The sequence below is a fragment of the Centruroides vittatus genome, unplaced genomic scaffold (genome assembly GCF_030686945.1).
Source record: "Centruroides vittatus isolate TY-2023 unplaced genomic scaffold, ASM3068694v2 contig_754, whole genome shotgun sequence".
Classification (NCBI taxonomy): Eukaryota; Metazoa; Arthropoda; class Arachnida; order Scorpiones; family Buthidae; genus Centruroides; species Centruroides vittatus.
The window spans coordinates 683,390-700,702 of NW_027122490.1; the positions used below are offsets into that span (position 1 = coordinate 683,390).

Sequence of the window (17,313 nt, forward strand, 5' to 3'; positions counted from 1 at the left end):
TTGTTATTTAGTATTACTTTCCCTCTGTTATACCGTATAACAATCGGAAAGTAATATTAAATAACAAATGTTAGAAAATTGAATTGCGCATTTATGAAATTTTTTGTTTTCAGTTCGAAATCGGTAATTCTACGTTTAGTTCTATAATCGTGAATTTTTCGTTTACTTTAAAAAAGATTTTCAAAGTATATTTTATATAAAGGCTGGACATGAACTACGGCTCTTTCCATTCTTCCGATTTATAAGTATGGATTTTTGTGTTTGTGAACAATTGATTCGTTTAAACTAAACGAGAAATATTTTCACCGCTTAGAATTTTATTTACATTCTACTTCACTAAAGTTTTCGTGAATAATTGTAAGCTAAATTATCTCAAAACATAGTCATAGATCTCTTCAAACTTTCATTTCTGAAAAAGACATTATTAGTTTGCTTTTTATGCATATTAATATAGAAACAAAAATTAATACACTTACACATTATGTAGAAAGACAGCGAGAGGAATGCAGGAGGACTCGTGTTGAGGAGGATCCGGATCAAATTCTAAATCGCTCAAATGCTTGAAAGCTAAAAATGTAGAATAACGAAATAACTTCAAAAATTTTAGGAAATTCTTTACTAAAAACTATTCCAAATATAAGATTTTTACTCATTTTCTTCAGGCATTTAAATATTTTAAATATTAATTATACAAAGTATTTATAGAGTAAAAGTGGGACTGGGGATGCTGTAAAATCAAATAAGAATGTATAATTTTATCCGGAGAAGATTTTCAAAATAATCTAGTTGAAAGAGAAAAGAAAGAAAAACAATACGTAAAATTTGTTTTAAAAATGTCATCAATATTCTTATAATTTTATTTTAGACCTACAAATTTTTTTTAAGTTTAAATTTATGAATAATTTTTTAAATTCATTGTTAACTCTTTTTACTCTTTGGACACTAGCAAGTAAGAGGGTCCCTTTCTTCCATATCTATCGTGGGTTCGGCAAAGCATACAATGGCCACTAAGTGCCGAGTGCACTTAGTGGCCATTGGCACACGAAAAATTCCTGGAGAGTTGCTCGCTCGGATTCGATTCCGGCTTAACGACTCGATCACCCAGCTGTTTAATTCTTAAATGACTTTGTTAGCTAGAATAATAAAGATTTTACGGATGAAAAACGGCACACCAGTGGCAAAGTAGATAAAACCACTGAACATTGATAGTTTGATACGGGTTCGCGGGTTGGCCACGTGGTATTTTCCTCATTTGCTTCACGTGTCTAACAGCCAGTTTTCCTCAGAAATCCTCTGAGGAGGAATTGCTGAGGAATGTGTCGCGTTGCCGAATCCCATTAAACCAAACTAAATGTATATAATGTCATAACCTTCGTATTTTTTATTTTCTTTTACTACTTTTTATATACGAGTGGCGTGCCGTCATTGGAAGCGGTGGAAGCGCCGCATCCACCTTTCAATGACTTTCCCTTGTATTTTCTAAAATATAAATTTTCATATTTTAACGTACTTTGAATTAATTAAAATTAATATTTTATTATAACTGCATTATGTAGCTTATTAAAAAATTTTATGCTATATGTGAAAAAAACGATAAGATTGCTATTGTATATTCGAATGTCAGTGGCGGAATGGAAGCGCTTCCGAGACAGCTTTCAAGGCGAGAATAACTGAATGGTGTAAAGCAGCCAGAGGGCATTGGCGCATGCGCTTTACAGAGCACCAACCTCAGCCGGTTTAGCTGATGGAAGCTACACACGTGTAACGCTTCCAACGATTCTATCCCTTAGCCACTGAGTAGGAAGCTTTCTAAGTGAATTGTTTAAGATTTAAAAAGTAAAGAGTATTCAATGTTATTTTTATGTACGTTTCTTTCACAAAGTTATATTTAATTACAGTATAATTAAAATAAAATTATAATTATATTGACAGATTTTCAGACATAAAATCTTTAGAATTTTTATCACTTGTAGATGTTTTTCATAATATTAAAATTATTAACAATTTTTCCGAGCGTGTTTTAATTCTTTAAATTAAGTAAATTTTATGGGAAATTTTTTGATTGATCTAAATTACGTAGCGAATCGCAATATTTATATTCGTGTCCGGACTATATTGATAAGTAACTCTTAAACATAAAACATATTATAATTGATGTCAATCCGAACAAAGACATACTAAAAGAATTATATGATTTAATATTATTAATTTTTATGGTATCATCTACCAGTGCGTCTGTTGAGCGCAGTTTTTCGACCACGGAGCGAATTCATACATTGGCCAGGAACACTCGGTCGGAGGAAAAATTGTCGTCGCTAGCGTTGCTTTTGATATAAAAAGTGCTTTTAAATACGTTGATGGAGTCGACGACCAGCGACTTTTATGATAAAGTAATTAACGACTTTGCGGAAAAAATCGCCGAATAGAGTTAGTTTATAAAAAAATTTAAAAAGTTTTTCTATCGTTGTTTGTATCGTATCAATTTGTATTATGTATGTATTATTTGTATTTTAGAACTAAAATACATAAATTGTTTATTTTTGTCATTTCCAGTATTTGTTTAAAACTTTTATGGAAATGTGATGTACCGGACAGGTCTGACCCGTCACGAAAGACGCGAAAAACGGTTAATTTAGAGAAAAATTTATTAGTTTAAAAAAACATAGGTAAAAGTCGCTTGTAGTCGGACACCCATTGTTTATATCAAACTGCCGGGCAGAAACCATAAATCGCGGAAGGAAGTCGTCCTATGATCGGTGGAAGATCGAATTCATCTTCGATTTTGACTTTTCTCACTCTCCAGGTAAGAGTCTCGTTACGTTTAGTAACCAGGGACCAACCACTCGGGAAGCGTGATTGAGGGAGAACGACCAATCAAAATGGACGAAAGAAAGAACGGAGATTGATATAATCTCCTACAATCGAGGACACCTGGCACTCGGTTAACGTTCCGAATAACCAAAACACCGTGTGTCAACGCGCAAAAAAAACAATTTCTCGTCTATTGTGCCAACCTGTAACCCGTAGGCCGGATGGCCGAGCGGTCAAGGTGGCAGCCTACCGCTCTGGAGGACCCGGGTTCGAATCCCGACGGGTCGAAAAATCCCCAGGAATTTTTCGGGGGGTGGTCCGTCCAGTTACGTCTGGCCCCCGTCCCTCACCACCCGGTCGCCCCATTGTGGGCTTGGCCGAACCCATAATGGCTTGCAAAAAGAGGCTCTCTTAGTGCCCACAGGGCGGAAAGAGTTTAAAAAAAACCTGTAACCCGTGCCACTTCGGACTTAGACCGGGTCCCCGACTCCAACGGACGAAGTCTCCCCGTGCCTTACAGACTCGTTAATGCCACTGTCCCGGGGCCACTTTCGATCGACCATCAAAGAACCACATCGACGCTCAGGACGTCGGAACGGCCGATTGTCCTAAAGCAAACTATTTTGTACATAGTGTATGTTTATTTTATGTTAAAATAAACGGATTTTGTCAGATACTTGTCGTCTTTGTCTCTATAGCCACCACCCATGTACGAATGAATCCTAGATTATTACTGAAGCGCAATTAACTGATTGCCCCTGGAAGTCGGCTTCTTACAGAAACACAGTTTCCCTATCATCAAATGTCACGGCACGCCACTGATATATACACACTTACTTATAGTCTTGTAGTAAAGGTATCAAATTTAAATAGAAAGGATTCACGAGAATATCTCGCACAATCTTATAATTTACTATAACACATCTTAAACTGCTATATAATTTATATACAAAATTTAACTATATATTTAATTTCTTCTGCAGAAAAGTCCATTTTTGAAAATTAGAAATGAATCGAGCGTACTTCGAAAAGAAATAAAAATAGAAAGGAATAAAACGATTTAAGAACAGAAAAAGAATAATGTCGCGGAAGAACAGAAAAATTTAGAACGAAATAATATTAAAACTTAAAGAAGAAGAGAAATTAAATCAAAATAAAGTTTCAAAAGAAATAATTCAAACAGAAATTTAAAAATGTGAGAAAGAATTATCAAATATTAAAAAAAAAAACAGAATTTACATGAAATCAATGAAGCTACAAAAGAAAAAAAATAATTTAATTCAAGAAATAAATAATTTAAAAAATTCTGTTGATAAAAATTCATTAAATTTACAAAAAGAACAAAAAAAATTATGGGAAGATTTAAAAGATTTGCACATTAAAGCAGAAAATGCAAAGGTTTCTATGACCGACTTGCAAAATGATAGTGCAAATGTCAAAGATATCTTCATTAATCTACATAAAAGAAATAAGAAACTTGGAAGATGTTATTGCGAAGAAAGAATTCATTGAAGGAAAAGGTGAAAAAGATAAAAGAATTTAAATTGCACGAAACAGTTTCAGCAAAATATGAAAATCAATTATGAAAATCAAACCAATATAGGAATCCAAAATGAATTAGAACGTTTGAAAATTTTGAGAGAAGAAAATTCAAAATTAGAATAGAAAATAAACGATTAGCCTTCGAAAAATCACAATTCGGAGAAGATTTATTTAATTTTCAAAGAGAAATTTTAAATCAAAAATATTTATTAAAAGAAATAAAGGAATGAAAGATGCAAATTGAGAACGAATTGATAAATTCGCATATTTCGTATCCTAAACAATTAAGTTCAAATAAAGTAAAAGACAATGCCAATGAAGCACCTTTACAAAATGAAGAAATGTGGACATTAAGAGAAGCAATTGAAAGTTTAAACTGTATTTTAAAAAATCAAAATCGGGAATATCGACGTACAAAATTAAATCAAAACCACGAGGACAACAACGAAGTAACGACAAAATCTCAATTAATTGGGCAATTGACAGAAACTGTAATAATGATTAGGAGTGGTCGAGAAGACTAACTAACTACTGGCAGCAGCTAAGTAAAAGGGAATTTACAAATCAAGATAACTGTAAGGGATTTCGCGAATTCCTGTACAATGCGAATTTTGTATAGGGATGAATCACTCTCTTCATCATAAGCATATTATGACTTGGATGAATTCCAATAACATAACGTAATTAGATATAAATATTAAAAAGAATTGACAATGATTAGAATATTTTAAGTGTAACATTTGTAATTTCTACTTGGATTAACAAATAATATATAAACTATAGAAATATTCAATAAAAATTATATAAAATACAACTTGATGATTTCATTTTTTATGGCGCTATGAAAAAAAAAAAAAAGGAAAAAGACCCTATCATAGCGCTTTCCGCCATGATAGGGTCTTTTTCCTTTCCTCGTGCGTTCGGCCCTAGTGAGCCTGGAAGAAACAATTTTTCCTTCCATCTGGCAACTTTATGTATCTATGATTTATATAAAAGTATTATCAATAGGGTTTAATACAGTATCCAAAAGGAGTCTCCTGAAGTATACCATATGGAGAATGTGTTCTCTATTTTGACTTGACATGTCCGCAATGTCTTCTTTTTCAAAATCATTTGTCTATCATTTATCTGTTAAGACAAATGAAGATTAACGATTCGTAATTGTTTTGTATTATTGTCTCTTTATAGTCGTGGACTCGAAATTGGGAATTACGTATCACGATAACGCGATTTTTATAACTGATTGATTGTTTAGTGGGATAAGGCATTGCTTTATCCCACTAAACAATCTGCTGAAGGGGTTCCTTCCGGGAGAACTTCCTATGAGAAACTGTTTCTTGTTTAGACGTTACACACGCAAAGAAATCCCGGAAAAGTCTACGCCACTGATGAGCTAATTTCTATTAGGAATGATGATGAAACGATAACTAAACGAAAAATATGGATGAGTTTTTGGGCTGCAATTTGAAAAAAAAAATGCCGACCTATAAATTCCCATTGTCGTCCGTCCGTTTGCCTGTCTTTTCTTAATTTCGAGAACAAAGTAAGATAGTTTAAGCATGAGACCGGATATGGAAACCTTAGGGGCAGGAGGCCCCTATTAACTATATAAGAACTTCTGATGCAACCCGAAAGTCACATTATTCCAATCCAAAAGTTTCCCTTGAAAGATGTTAGGCCAGGCACGAGTCTATTGTTAAAGGAAAAGTATAACGTACAGGGGCAAAACACTGCTAATAATTTAAGGTGGAGAGCATATATTTTAAATTAAATAAATTAAAAATATAATTAAAAACTGCTGCCCGGCATTGTGGCATGTAACAATAAATAATTGTTAGTTCATTTTTGACTCTTTCTGTCCTTTGAGCAATAAAGGGTTTTTTATCCATACGGGTTTGACCAAGCACACAATGGAGCCTCGACATAACTAGAACAGATTGTACATAAAAAATTCTTGATTCTTGGGAAGTTCTTTTCTGGATTTGATCCCGAATCTCTCAGAGCAATGGGCTGACTGCTTAATTGCTTTGGCCATCTGGGTATATATATATATATTTTTTTAACTCTTTCCACCCTGTGGGCACTAAGAGGGCCTCTATTAAAAGGCCCATTATGGGTTCAGCCAGGCCCACAATGGGGCTACCGGGTGGTGAGGGAGAGGGCCCGACATATCCGAACGGACCACCCCCCGAAAAATTCCTGGGGATTATTCGATCCGTTCGGATTCGATTCCGGATCCCCCAGAGCGGTAGGCTGTAACCTTGTCCGCTCGGCCATCCGGCCATCAATAGGGGTATATTAATAAATGGGCATAATGGAAGAAGTTTTCATAACTTCAATATTTTTAAACTATTAATAACAAATGTTTTTTCTTTAATTATCTTCATTTGAAAATGTTAATATCAGATAGTTTATCGTTGGTCTTTTGTGCTTAGTTTATTTTTTTAACCTTCTCACCTAAATTATCAGTGGCGTGCCGTGACATTTGATGATAGGGAAGCTGTGTTTCTGTAAGAAGCCGACTTCCAGGGGCAATCAGTTAATTGCGCGTCAGTGATGGCCTAGGGTCCATTCGTACGTGCGTGGTGGCGGAAGAGACGTATCTGACAAAAACCAACAAAAAAGAAACATAAAATAAATATATACTATGTACAAAATAGTTTGCTTTAGGACAATCAGCCGTTCGGACATCCTGAGCGTCGATGTGGTTCTTCGATGGTCGATCGAAGGTGGCCCCGGGACAGTGCCGTTGACAGGTCTGTAAGGCACGGGGAGACTTCTTCTGTTGGCGTCGGGGACACGGTCTAAGTCCGAAGTGGCACGGGTTACAGGTTGACACAATAGACGAAAAACTGTTTTTTTGGGGGGGCGTTGACACACGGCGTTTTGGTTATTCGGAACGTTAACCGAGTGCCAGGTGTCCTCGATTGTCGGAGATTACATCAATCTCCGTTCTTTCTTTCGTCCATTTTGATTGGTCGTTCTCCCTCAAACACGTTTCCCGAGTGCTTGGTCCCTGGTTACTAAACGTTACGAGACTCTTACCTGGAGCGGGAGAAAAGTCAAAATCGAAGACGAATTCGATCTTCCACCGAACTGACATAGGACGACTCCCTTCCGCGATTTATAGTTTCTGCCTGGCAGTTTGATATAAACAATGGGTGTCCGACTACAAGCGACTTTTACCTGTTTTTTTAAACAAATAAATTTTTCTTTAAATTAACCGTTTTTCGCGTCTTTCGTGACGGGTCAGACCTGTCTGGTACATGACATTTCCATAAAAGTTTTAAACAAATACTGGAAATGACAAAAATAACAATTTATGTATTTTGGTTCTAAAATACAAATAATACAAATTGAGATGATACAAACAATAATAGAAACACTTGTTTTTTTAATTTTTTATAAACTAACTCTATTTGGCGAATTTTTCCGCAAAGTCGTTAATTACTTTATCAAAAAATTCGCTAGTCGTCGACTCCAGCAACGTATTTAAAAGCACTTTTTATATCGAAAGCAACGCTAGCGACGACAATTTTTCCTCCGACCGAGTGTTCCTGGCCAATGTATGAATTTGCTTCGTGGTCGAAAACCTGCGCTCAGCAGACCCACCGGTAGATGGTAAAGTAAATATTAATGATATGAAATCATATAATTCTTTTAGTACGTCTTTGTTCGGATCGACATTAATTATAATATGTTTTATGTTCAAGAGTTACTTGTCAATATAGTCCGAACATGAATATAAATATTGCGATTCGCTACGTAATGTAGATAAATCAAAAAATTTCCCATAAAATTTACTTAATTTAAAGAATTAAAACACGCTTGAAAAAATTGTTTTTATAATATTAAAATTATTAACATCTAAAGGTGATAAAAATTCTAAAGATTTTGTGTGTGAAAATCTGTCAATATAATTACAGTATAATTAAAAGAAAATTATAATCAAATATAACTTTGCAAAAAAACGTACATAAAAATAACATTGAATACTCTTTACTTTTTAAATCTTAAACGATTCACTTAGTCAGATAGCTACCAGTGGCTAAGTCAGATTCACTTAGTCAGATACCAGTGGCTAAGTGATAGAATCGTTGGAAGCGTTACACGTGTGTAGCTTCCACCAGCTAAATCGGCTGAGGTTGGTGCTCTGTAAAGCGCATGCGCCAATGCCCTCTGGCTGCTTTACACCATTCAGTTATTCTCGCTGCGGAAGCTGTCTCGTAAGCGCTTCCATTCCGCCACTGATATTCGAATATACAATAGCAATCTTATCGTTTTTTTCACACATGTAGTATAAAAATTTGTAATAAGATACATAATGCGGCTGTAATATAATATTAATTTTAATTAATTCAAAGTACGTTAAAATATGAAAATTTATATTTTAGAAACTACAAGGGAAGGTCATTGGAAGGAGGAAGCGGCGCTTCCACCACTTCCACCTTCTGCACGCCACTGTTAATGATAAATATTTATTTTTAAACCAAACCAGATTGTAAGAGAAGAGAAATAAATTCAATAATTAAAATACTAATAAAGAATTATCGAAACAATATAATTTTTCGGAAGACATTGTTTTGCATTAAACATAGCTACAACTTGGCTGCTTAAAAATACTTATCGTTCGAAGAAATGGATGAAAAGAATAAAAACAAAAGGTGTGAGGATGAAAATGGAGTTTCTCGGCAAAGTGATAAGCCAATTTGTAATGTGGCAGCCCGAAATGTATGTAACCAGACTAGAGATAGAAGTTCTTCCTTAACTACAGACGGAAGTACAACTACTTCATCGTATGCAACTGAGAGTGACAGCCAATCATCCAAAAGATTAAGCAGCCAACGTTCTTCTTTTAATATGCAAAACATTTGTGAAAATGAAACATCAAGCAGCGTTCCTACCGAAAAAAACATATCGCAAGATACATTGGCAAATGCAACACGTATTGATTCAACAATAAGGCCATCAAGTAAAATTCTTTCACCATGCGATAAAATGAAATCTGCATCATCTTCATATATAAAAGTTCCGTCTGATTCTGCTGATAAACCGCCAATTTGCGAAGATGTAAGGAGATCCGAATCTAATAGAAGTTATGATATTTCTCAATCCTCGATGGGTTCTGAACTTTTAGAAAAATGTCTTGCTGGTTCTTCAGTATCAAGTAAGATAATATCAGAAGAGACAGCAGATAGTAAAATGTTTAGTTATGTAGAAGTATCAGATTCTTCAGCGATATCCGATTTAAGAACTTTTCAAATTCCATCATGTGTAGCTGATAAAAGCCAAAATGTGACAACAAAGACGAAAACACCACCAAAGTTAGAATCACCATGTTATACTCCGCCAAAGGAAAAATCACTAATTCAACAATCAGAAACTCCATGCAGGACTCCCCCAAAAAAAGAATCACCTTGCCACACTCCTCCAAAAACAGAAACGCCATGCAAAACTCCTCCAAAGAGAGAATCACTCTGCCGCACACCCATAAAAACAGAAACACCATGTCGGACTCCTCAAAGATAGATTCACCCTGCCGCACACCTCCAAGTAGGACTCCTCCAAAGGTAGACTCGCCTTGCCGCACACCTCCAAAAACAGAAATACCGTGCCGAACGCCTCCAAAGGTAGAAACACCATGCGACACTCCTGAAGCAGTGGAAACACCATGCCACAGTATACCAAATATAGATTCGGGTTGCTACACTCCATCAGAAAAAGAAACACCATGTTCTACACCACAAAAACAAATATCTCAGCATTCCCCTTCAGTTTCACCTTTCAGTTCAAAATCTGATTCAAAAGAAATATCGTCATGTGATGTTTTTGAAGAAAGTAAACACCATATCATTGATGAATCTCCACGGCGTTCCTTACCATCAACAAAAAGTTCAATTAGAACTCCCTCAATTAAAGATTCGCGTGTTTCTTTTCAATCAAAATCATCAATATCTTCCGAAACTCCAAAGAATGTACATCAGAAACCAGATAAACAAGAATCTCTGTTAAGTGAGAAATCCATCGAATCACCACCAATACCACAATCACTGAAAAAAGTTTCTGTTAAAGATAAAAAGCGTATAACCTCTAACGTAGATATATCAATACTTGTGAACACTGAACAGAAAATGTTGCCACTTTCTAAACAGTCAAAGTCATCTTTATATGTTCCGTCAAGTAATGAATGTAGTGAAGCAGAATTGGATATAAAGCTTCCTGAAAAATTCATATACCAAAGCAAAAAATTAAATTGGGAAAAAAATTATGGATTGAAAGAAGGCCAAAAAGAGTTTGCAACGTTATTGAAAGATGATAAGAGCAAACAAAATTTTGAAGTCTCAAAAGGTGACATAGGTTCGGCCAAAGGAATAGCTTGCCTTAGTGATACGGATATTTTATCGAATGGATTTCAGATCATGGCCATGTCCAAACTAGAAAATGAAGAAGACTTAAAAATACCAGATTTCGAGAATTTAATAAATATGATACAACTGTCACCTTTGGAAATATCAAAAATACAAAAATGGCTGCTTAAAGAACAAGAAAAAGCAATGAAATATGAAAAGCGAAGCAAAGCTCTTTTAAAATATATAAAACAATTATTGGGTGACAAAAATTCTTTAAAAAAGACCATAGAAAAAATGGATAAATGTATCGAAGAAATGCGGCAACGACTTCAGGAAATTCCTTCAAAAAATGATGTTTACGAGTTAAGAAAAGAATCGGTAGCTATTAAGGATCAAATTACCCAATTGGATAACATACACTCTAAAGAATTGAACACGATGACTACGCTAAGGCGTTCAATCGAAAAAGATTATTATAGTTCTTTTGCTTTGGGAAATCATACTTTATCTCAAATAGAGAAGCTAGAAACAGAAAACACGACGTTAGAGACGCTAATCGAAGGTTTTAAAAGTGATGCTCAACATAATATCTCAATTGGTGCCAAAAATTTTAATAATTCTATAAGTAAAATTGATAAACTGTATGAATTATTAAACAGAACTGCTAATATTCTGGAAATTAAGTGTAAGCAACTTGGAGAAATCGGTACAGATGCCAAGGATCAAGCAGCAGTGGCAGCAACTTTGAGACAACGGTTAGATTATTTACAAAAATTCTCGGAACAACTAGAAACTAACGTGAATTCTTTGGAGTTAAAATCGGAAAGTATTCATTTTTTGGCTGAAAATCTAGAAAAAGAACTGAAAAATCTTGTTCGTAACTTTAATTCCATCAGAGATAATTTATCTAACGAGCAAGCTCTAGAAAACGAGAGAAGACAGCATGTTATTAACATGAACGAGATGCTGAGACTTCTAAAAGACGAAAAGCAAATGGTGACAGAGGCTGAGAAAAATATTAGTAAATTTAAAAAGTTCGTTGATTCGGAAGGGAAAAAGCGAAGAGAAGAAAAATACAAAATCGCCGAACAGTATAAAGATAACGAAAAGAAAGATATGGAAATCTGGGATAGTAAGATTCTTAAAATATTTAATTTTATTGAGGAAATGGACGAATTTCGAGCAGAAATAGGGCAAGAAGATGAAGAGAAATTACAAGAAGAAATTTTGAAATATTTCTACGAAGACGAAGAACAGGAAGAGGAGGGCGAAGAGGAGGACTTCATAAAATTCGATACAGAGTTTATCAGTAGTGATGCGGTTGCTGGTGGAGTAGATACTATTATGGGATTGGAGGCTTTTAAATCGAATCTAAAATCAGAAAATATATCGTCGGAATCTGCAGAAGAATTTAGAACCAAACAAATAAGGAAGTCTTCTCTATCGTTTGCTCATCAGGACATTTCCGAAATGCCCGAACTCATTACCGATCGATTATCAGGCGTTTATGGAAAATTCTCTAAACAAGAAATTACTTATTAATTTAATTAATTTGCTGGCAAAATTTACTTTTCAAATTGATTACTAATAAATTATAAATTAACCATTTTTCTTATTTGTGTTTAAATGGAAGGTATCTATTTTCATTTTTTTAACTTGTAGACATTAAGAGGGCTTTTTTAAAGCTTATCGTAGTGGAGGGATCTATGATTTTAAAATACAGGTATCCCTTGTATAACACGGTAATTACGTTCCGAAAAACTTCCGTGTTATGCGAATCCGTGCCATACGAAACAAAGTACTAATGCAAAACACAGGGTTACGTTCCAGAAGTTAACAGAAATTTATTTATGAAAGCAATCGATAATTTGTTTCAATCAATAATTAATTAACAATCACTATTAAAAGTACTGTATGATGCGTCAACGTTAATTTTGGTTAAACTAGGGAGTTTTATTTTTACAAAGTATCGTCGTCATCTCAGTTTTTCTGTTGATCTTGATCAGAAGTATCACAACATTTTCATATTTTTTTATTTTTATCATAAAATAAATTTATGGATGACGAAATAAAAGTATGTTATTAATCGAAAATTTGTTTTAGCGTTTTTTCAGTCGAGTACTGGGAGACTTTTTCCAGAATTTGTGTTCGAGTACAGAAACATCGCCGTATTTCATTCGTCATTTTTACGAATAAAGTAATCGTTCGTAATAATCATTCAACATACCGCTCTGGGGACCCGGGATAGAATCCGGATGAGTCGAAAAATCCTCAGGAATTTTTCGGGGGATGGTCCGTTCGGATATGTCGGGCCCCGTTACTCACACCCGGCCGTCCCACTGTGGGCCTGGCCGAATCCATAATGGGTTTGCTAAAAGAGTGCCCACAGAGCGGAGTTAAAAACGTACTAGTTGACGAGGGATACCTGTATGTGATTTTAGAGACAAAAGTTAAAAGAACGGTCCAAAATAAAAAATTTAACCATTGGATTGTCTTGTCGACAGAGCATCCATAAAGATACCGTATCGCTGAAAGATATATCGATATATAACTTATTAAGTTTAAAGTTAGTTTAGAAGTGGCTTAGTACAATGATATGAAAGGTCCATAATGGGATCACTGCATGGCGAAAGAGTAATAATACTTGGCAGACCATGAAGATTTCCTGAATTTTCTGACTTGAACCCTCGTCTCCAGAGTGGCAAGCTGGTGTCTTTATCGCCTCGGCCATTCGGCTGTCTGTTAAATATGGTTTAAAATATTTCCTACTGTAAATTTTAACACTTCAGCATCATTTCAAGCATTTAAAAAATATAAAAATGTTATGTTTTGTTGCTGCGTGTTATATGTGAACATAACTTTTATCACATTTTACCACATTCCAGAAATATAAAGTTTGCTTTTTTATATTTAATTTAGTAAATTCTCGAATCTGGAGTGAATAAAAGGAAGTTACCAGTGGAGTGCGGTGACATTTGATGACAGGGAAGTTGTGCCGCCCAGGATAGAATCATTGGAAGCGTTATACAATAATTTGGTGTGTAGCATCCACCAGGTAAACCGCGTGGGGTTGGTGCTATGTAAAGCGCATGCACGAATGCCTGTAATCTGGCTGCTTTACACCATTCAAATATTTTCGCCGTGGAAGATGTCCCATATTCCACAATACAGCGCTTACATTGAGAATATGCATATACGAATTTATATTTGAATATACAATAGCAATCATAATTTTTTCACGTGTAGTATAGAAATTTGTAATAAGATACATAATGCGGTCATAATAAAACAAGTCGAAAGGCCCGATGTACGTAGTATTATATATACATCTTAGTATGACTTAGTATGCCCGATGCAGGCATCGGGGCATACTAAGTACAAATAAAAATAAGGGTGTACTATAGATTACCCCCTATGGAATTTAGGACTTTGAACTCGTCTCGGTCCCCTCAGTTCAGATATATACTCAAAGTCCCGAAATTCCATAGACAGTAATCTATAGTATCCCAAAAATAATAATATACTGAGTATTATACTGTAAAAATATAACATAAATACAAAATAATTTATATTGTTAATTTAAATACCGTATTTACTCGCATATAAGACGAGGTTTTTATTCAATTTTTACTGCGTCGAAAAGGTCGTCCTATTCGCGCGAGCGAAGGATTCTTTGCATTTTTGCAATAATTTCTGCGAACCGTGTATACTTCACGCTGTCATTATAGGTCTACAGTCTATTTAGCGTAAGCTGGCACCTACTGCAAACAAATTAACACACACTTTCCTTTGTTTTTTGGTTTAATCCTACGCCCATTAATTAAAAACCGCATTGCATCTCATTCGTTCGCAAAAAATAGTTTCTAGTTATTTATAAAAACATTAATGAAATACAGGTCTCTTAGCAATAATTATAAATGTAGTTATTTTATATTAGTTAAATTATTATTTTTAATGAATATTAACATATTCTGAATCATTAAAAATAAACTTTTTCCGGTCATGCGCATTATAAAGTTTTGGTTTTGTTTTCCATTCATCACGTATTAAGGCAAACACGGTTTTGTTAATACGCGCATTTGATAATATTTTATTTGTGATTAAACGAAATAAAATTATAATTGTATTAATAAATCTAATTTTCTTTATTTTGATCTCTGAAGTCACACACACCTCGTCTTATATCCGAGTAAATACGGTAATAGCTAGGAGCGCCCCTAGTGGCCGTTTTTGGCATACCGTGACAAAGAAAATGCCCTTTTTTCAGCTTTATATAGTAGATATTAATTTTAATTTAAAGTACGTTAAAATATGAAAATAATCGTACATATATATTTTAGAAAATACAAGGAAAGCGGCGCTTTCACAGCTTCCATGGACACCACGTCACTGATAGGGCCTACGGGACTCCTATAAGACCTATTTCGCATAATATTTGAACCGGAAATAAAGTATTCTCCGATGTAATAAGTTATAATACATACGGTCACCGTAATTTCAAGTATATCTGCAAGAATTTCAATAAGAAACTCTCTATACCTTTATCGTATTGTTCGAGAGTGATGCGGCCGGTTTTGTTGATATCCATTTGGTTAAAAAACGAAACGATGTTTTTCTCGGTGAATAAAACAGGAATTAAACTTTTATCTTCTCTTCCCAGAATGAGTTTATGAACAAAATCCGCTAAAAATATCTGTGGATTTTCTGAAAAATAGAAAGACAGTGTATTTAAGGATTTTCATTTGATTTGATTTCAGAGTTGAGTTCTTACCCGGTTGGTATATAATTAATTGAGATAAAAACATTTCAAACAACTTTTGAATTCTATGCTTTTTCAAATATTTTTCAATAACTGTTTTTCGATCAGATTCCATTTTACTTTTTTTGAATTCGACTAGCAGTTTGACGAAATATAAATACATGCGCGATAATGATATTCCATTGGATATTTCTCGCATCATCTTTTAATTACTGTACATTTATTTATTTGATTATAAATATTATTCCTTGATTTTTAAGGGGAAAAAATAGAATATTTTATATGGAATCTATCAACAAGTTTTTTAAAAATCTCTTGGCATATCGTATAACGTAATTCACAAATTATACAGGGTGTATCAGAATGACATTTTAAAAATTTGAGGGATTGTAGAGGATGAAATTTTGAACGTTTTGATATAAGGAACCCATAGCCGGAAATGTGATATAAATTTTCTACAGCACTTTGCGGTCGATATGCTGAACGAAACAGCAGAATACAGTATTTATGACAAGTTTTATTGACACACACAGTAGAGTACAATCAAACTGTACTACATCGAATCAGTGGCTGCACTACTTTAGAGTAAATGTTCAATGTGACGACCACCAACTTCGTTACATCGTGTGCAACGAAGGACACGTCATGTTTTGTCCGACTCTCTATAAGATGCCACGCTTCCCTTCTGATGGTATTAAATGCTGTAAAGATGCGCTCCGTAAGCTCATGAACTGTTCCTACAGGTGTTGCGTACACAAGGGACTTTACATAACCCCAGAGGAAGAAGTCAAGAACAACATGAGGTCAACGGACAGAAGGGTAACTACCAAAGTGAAGGGTGGTTAAGCACTTCCTACCGCAAAGAAACTTTATATTACATTTCCGGCTATGGGTTCCTTATATCAAAATGTTCAAAATTTCACCCTCTAAATCCCCAAATTTTTAAAGCGTCATTTTCATACACCCTGTATAATTATGTATAATACATTTTTTCCTTTTTTGCAATTATTAGATAATTCTGAATTTAACAAAAATTAAATTTATTAAATGACATCTAAGCAAGACCTTAGCAAATGGGGGTCATCAAAAACAAATGACAATTACCTTATTATAGTCAGATGTCATATTACTTGTCTGCCATGAATCATTCAATTAACCAACACTTGCTCGTTATGGCCCATAGAATGAAACGGGTGAGATGATTGTATTATCATATCAAACACTACCTTTATGCCTATAAAAATTTGAAATTTCACCCATTATTAACGGGTATTATTTTCTGGGTGATCCTCATATTTTCTTTACACTTATTAGGATTTATTATTTTTGTCATATAGATTAAAAAGTTAAAATAAAATTTGTACTTATTTTTGTTAATTTTAATTATCATCGTCGACTCGGACGCTTGAACCCAGGCTCCCAGTACTAGGCTGGTACTTTTACCGCCTGGAGTTATCTAGCTGTCTTTCTAATTATATTTACATATGCAAATTTTTTTCTAGACCTTTAAAGAAAGCACTGCAAGAGCTTAGCACCTTGGCCAAAAAGACTAGTTTCAAATACTTATTGTTGACTAAAAATATATAAATTAGCTCCATCTGTAAATATATTAAAACTCATTATCCTCAATTCATTCCATTTTATTATTAAAATTTTTTTATTCGATTAGCTCCATTTGTTTTTATTAAAAAACAGAACTGAAATCATTACATTTATGAAAATATACATAAGTTTTTCTTTCATCTTAAAGAAAGATAACAAAAAATATTTTATATTTTTATTTTAAATACAAAACAATTTAAAAATAAGTTAAAGTAAAGTAATAAAACAATTATTCATTCTTTGAAATAT

General features: G+C 34.1%; 1 protein-coding gene across 1 annotated transcript; it reads right to left on the reverse strand.

Moving 5' to 3' along the window:
- Positions 1–301: 301 nt before the first annotated feature.
- Positions 302–15,609, reverse strand: LOC136981368 (EF-hand calcium-binding domain-containing protein 10-like). Its single transcript, XM_067277685.1, has 4 exons — positions 15,475–15,609; positions 15,243–15,407; positions 477–567; positions 302–409 (listed from the first exon to the last, which is right to left on the reverse strand). Exons 1-4 carry the CDS (start codon positions 15,575–15,577, stop codon positions 373–375), a joined length of 396 nt encoding a protein of 131 aa, XP_067133786.1. The 5' UTR covers positions 15,578–15,609; the 3' UTR covers positions 302–372.
- Between the last annotated feature and the right edge of the window lie 1,704 nt (positions 15,610–17,313).

Bases quoted from the DNA above. Each gene is read 5' to 3' on its own strand.
- LOC136981368 (XM_067277685.1), bottom strand. From the start codon at position 15,577: ATGGAATCTGATCGAAAAACAGTTATTGAAAAATATTTGAAAAAGCAT. The intron at 568-15,242 runs GTATAGAGAGTT...CTACATTTTTAG, and splicing joins TCTCGAACAATACGATAAAG to CTTTCAAGCATTTGAGCGAT. The intron at 410-476 runs GTAAGTGTATTA...TGTCTTTTTCAG, and splicing joins GCTGTCTTTCTACATAATGT to AAATGAAAGTTTGAAGAGAT.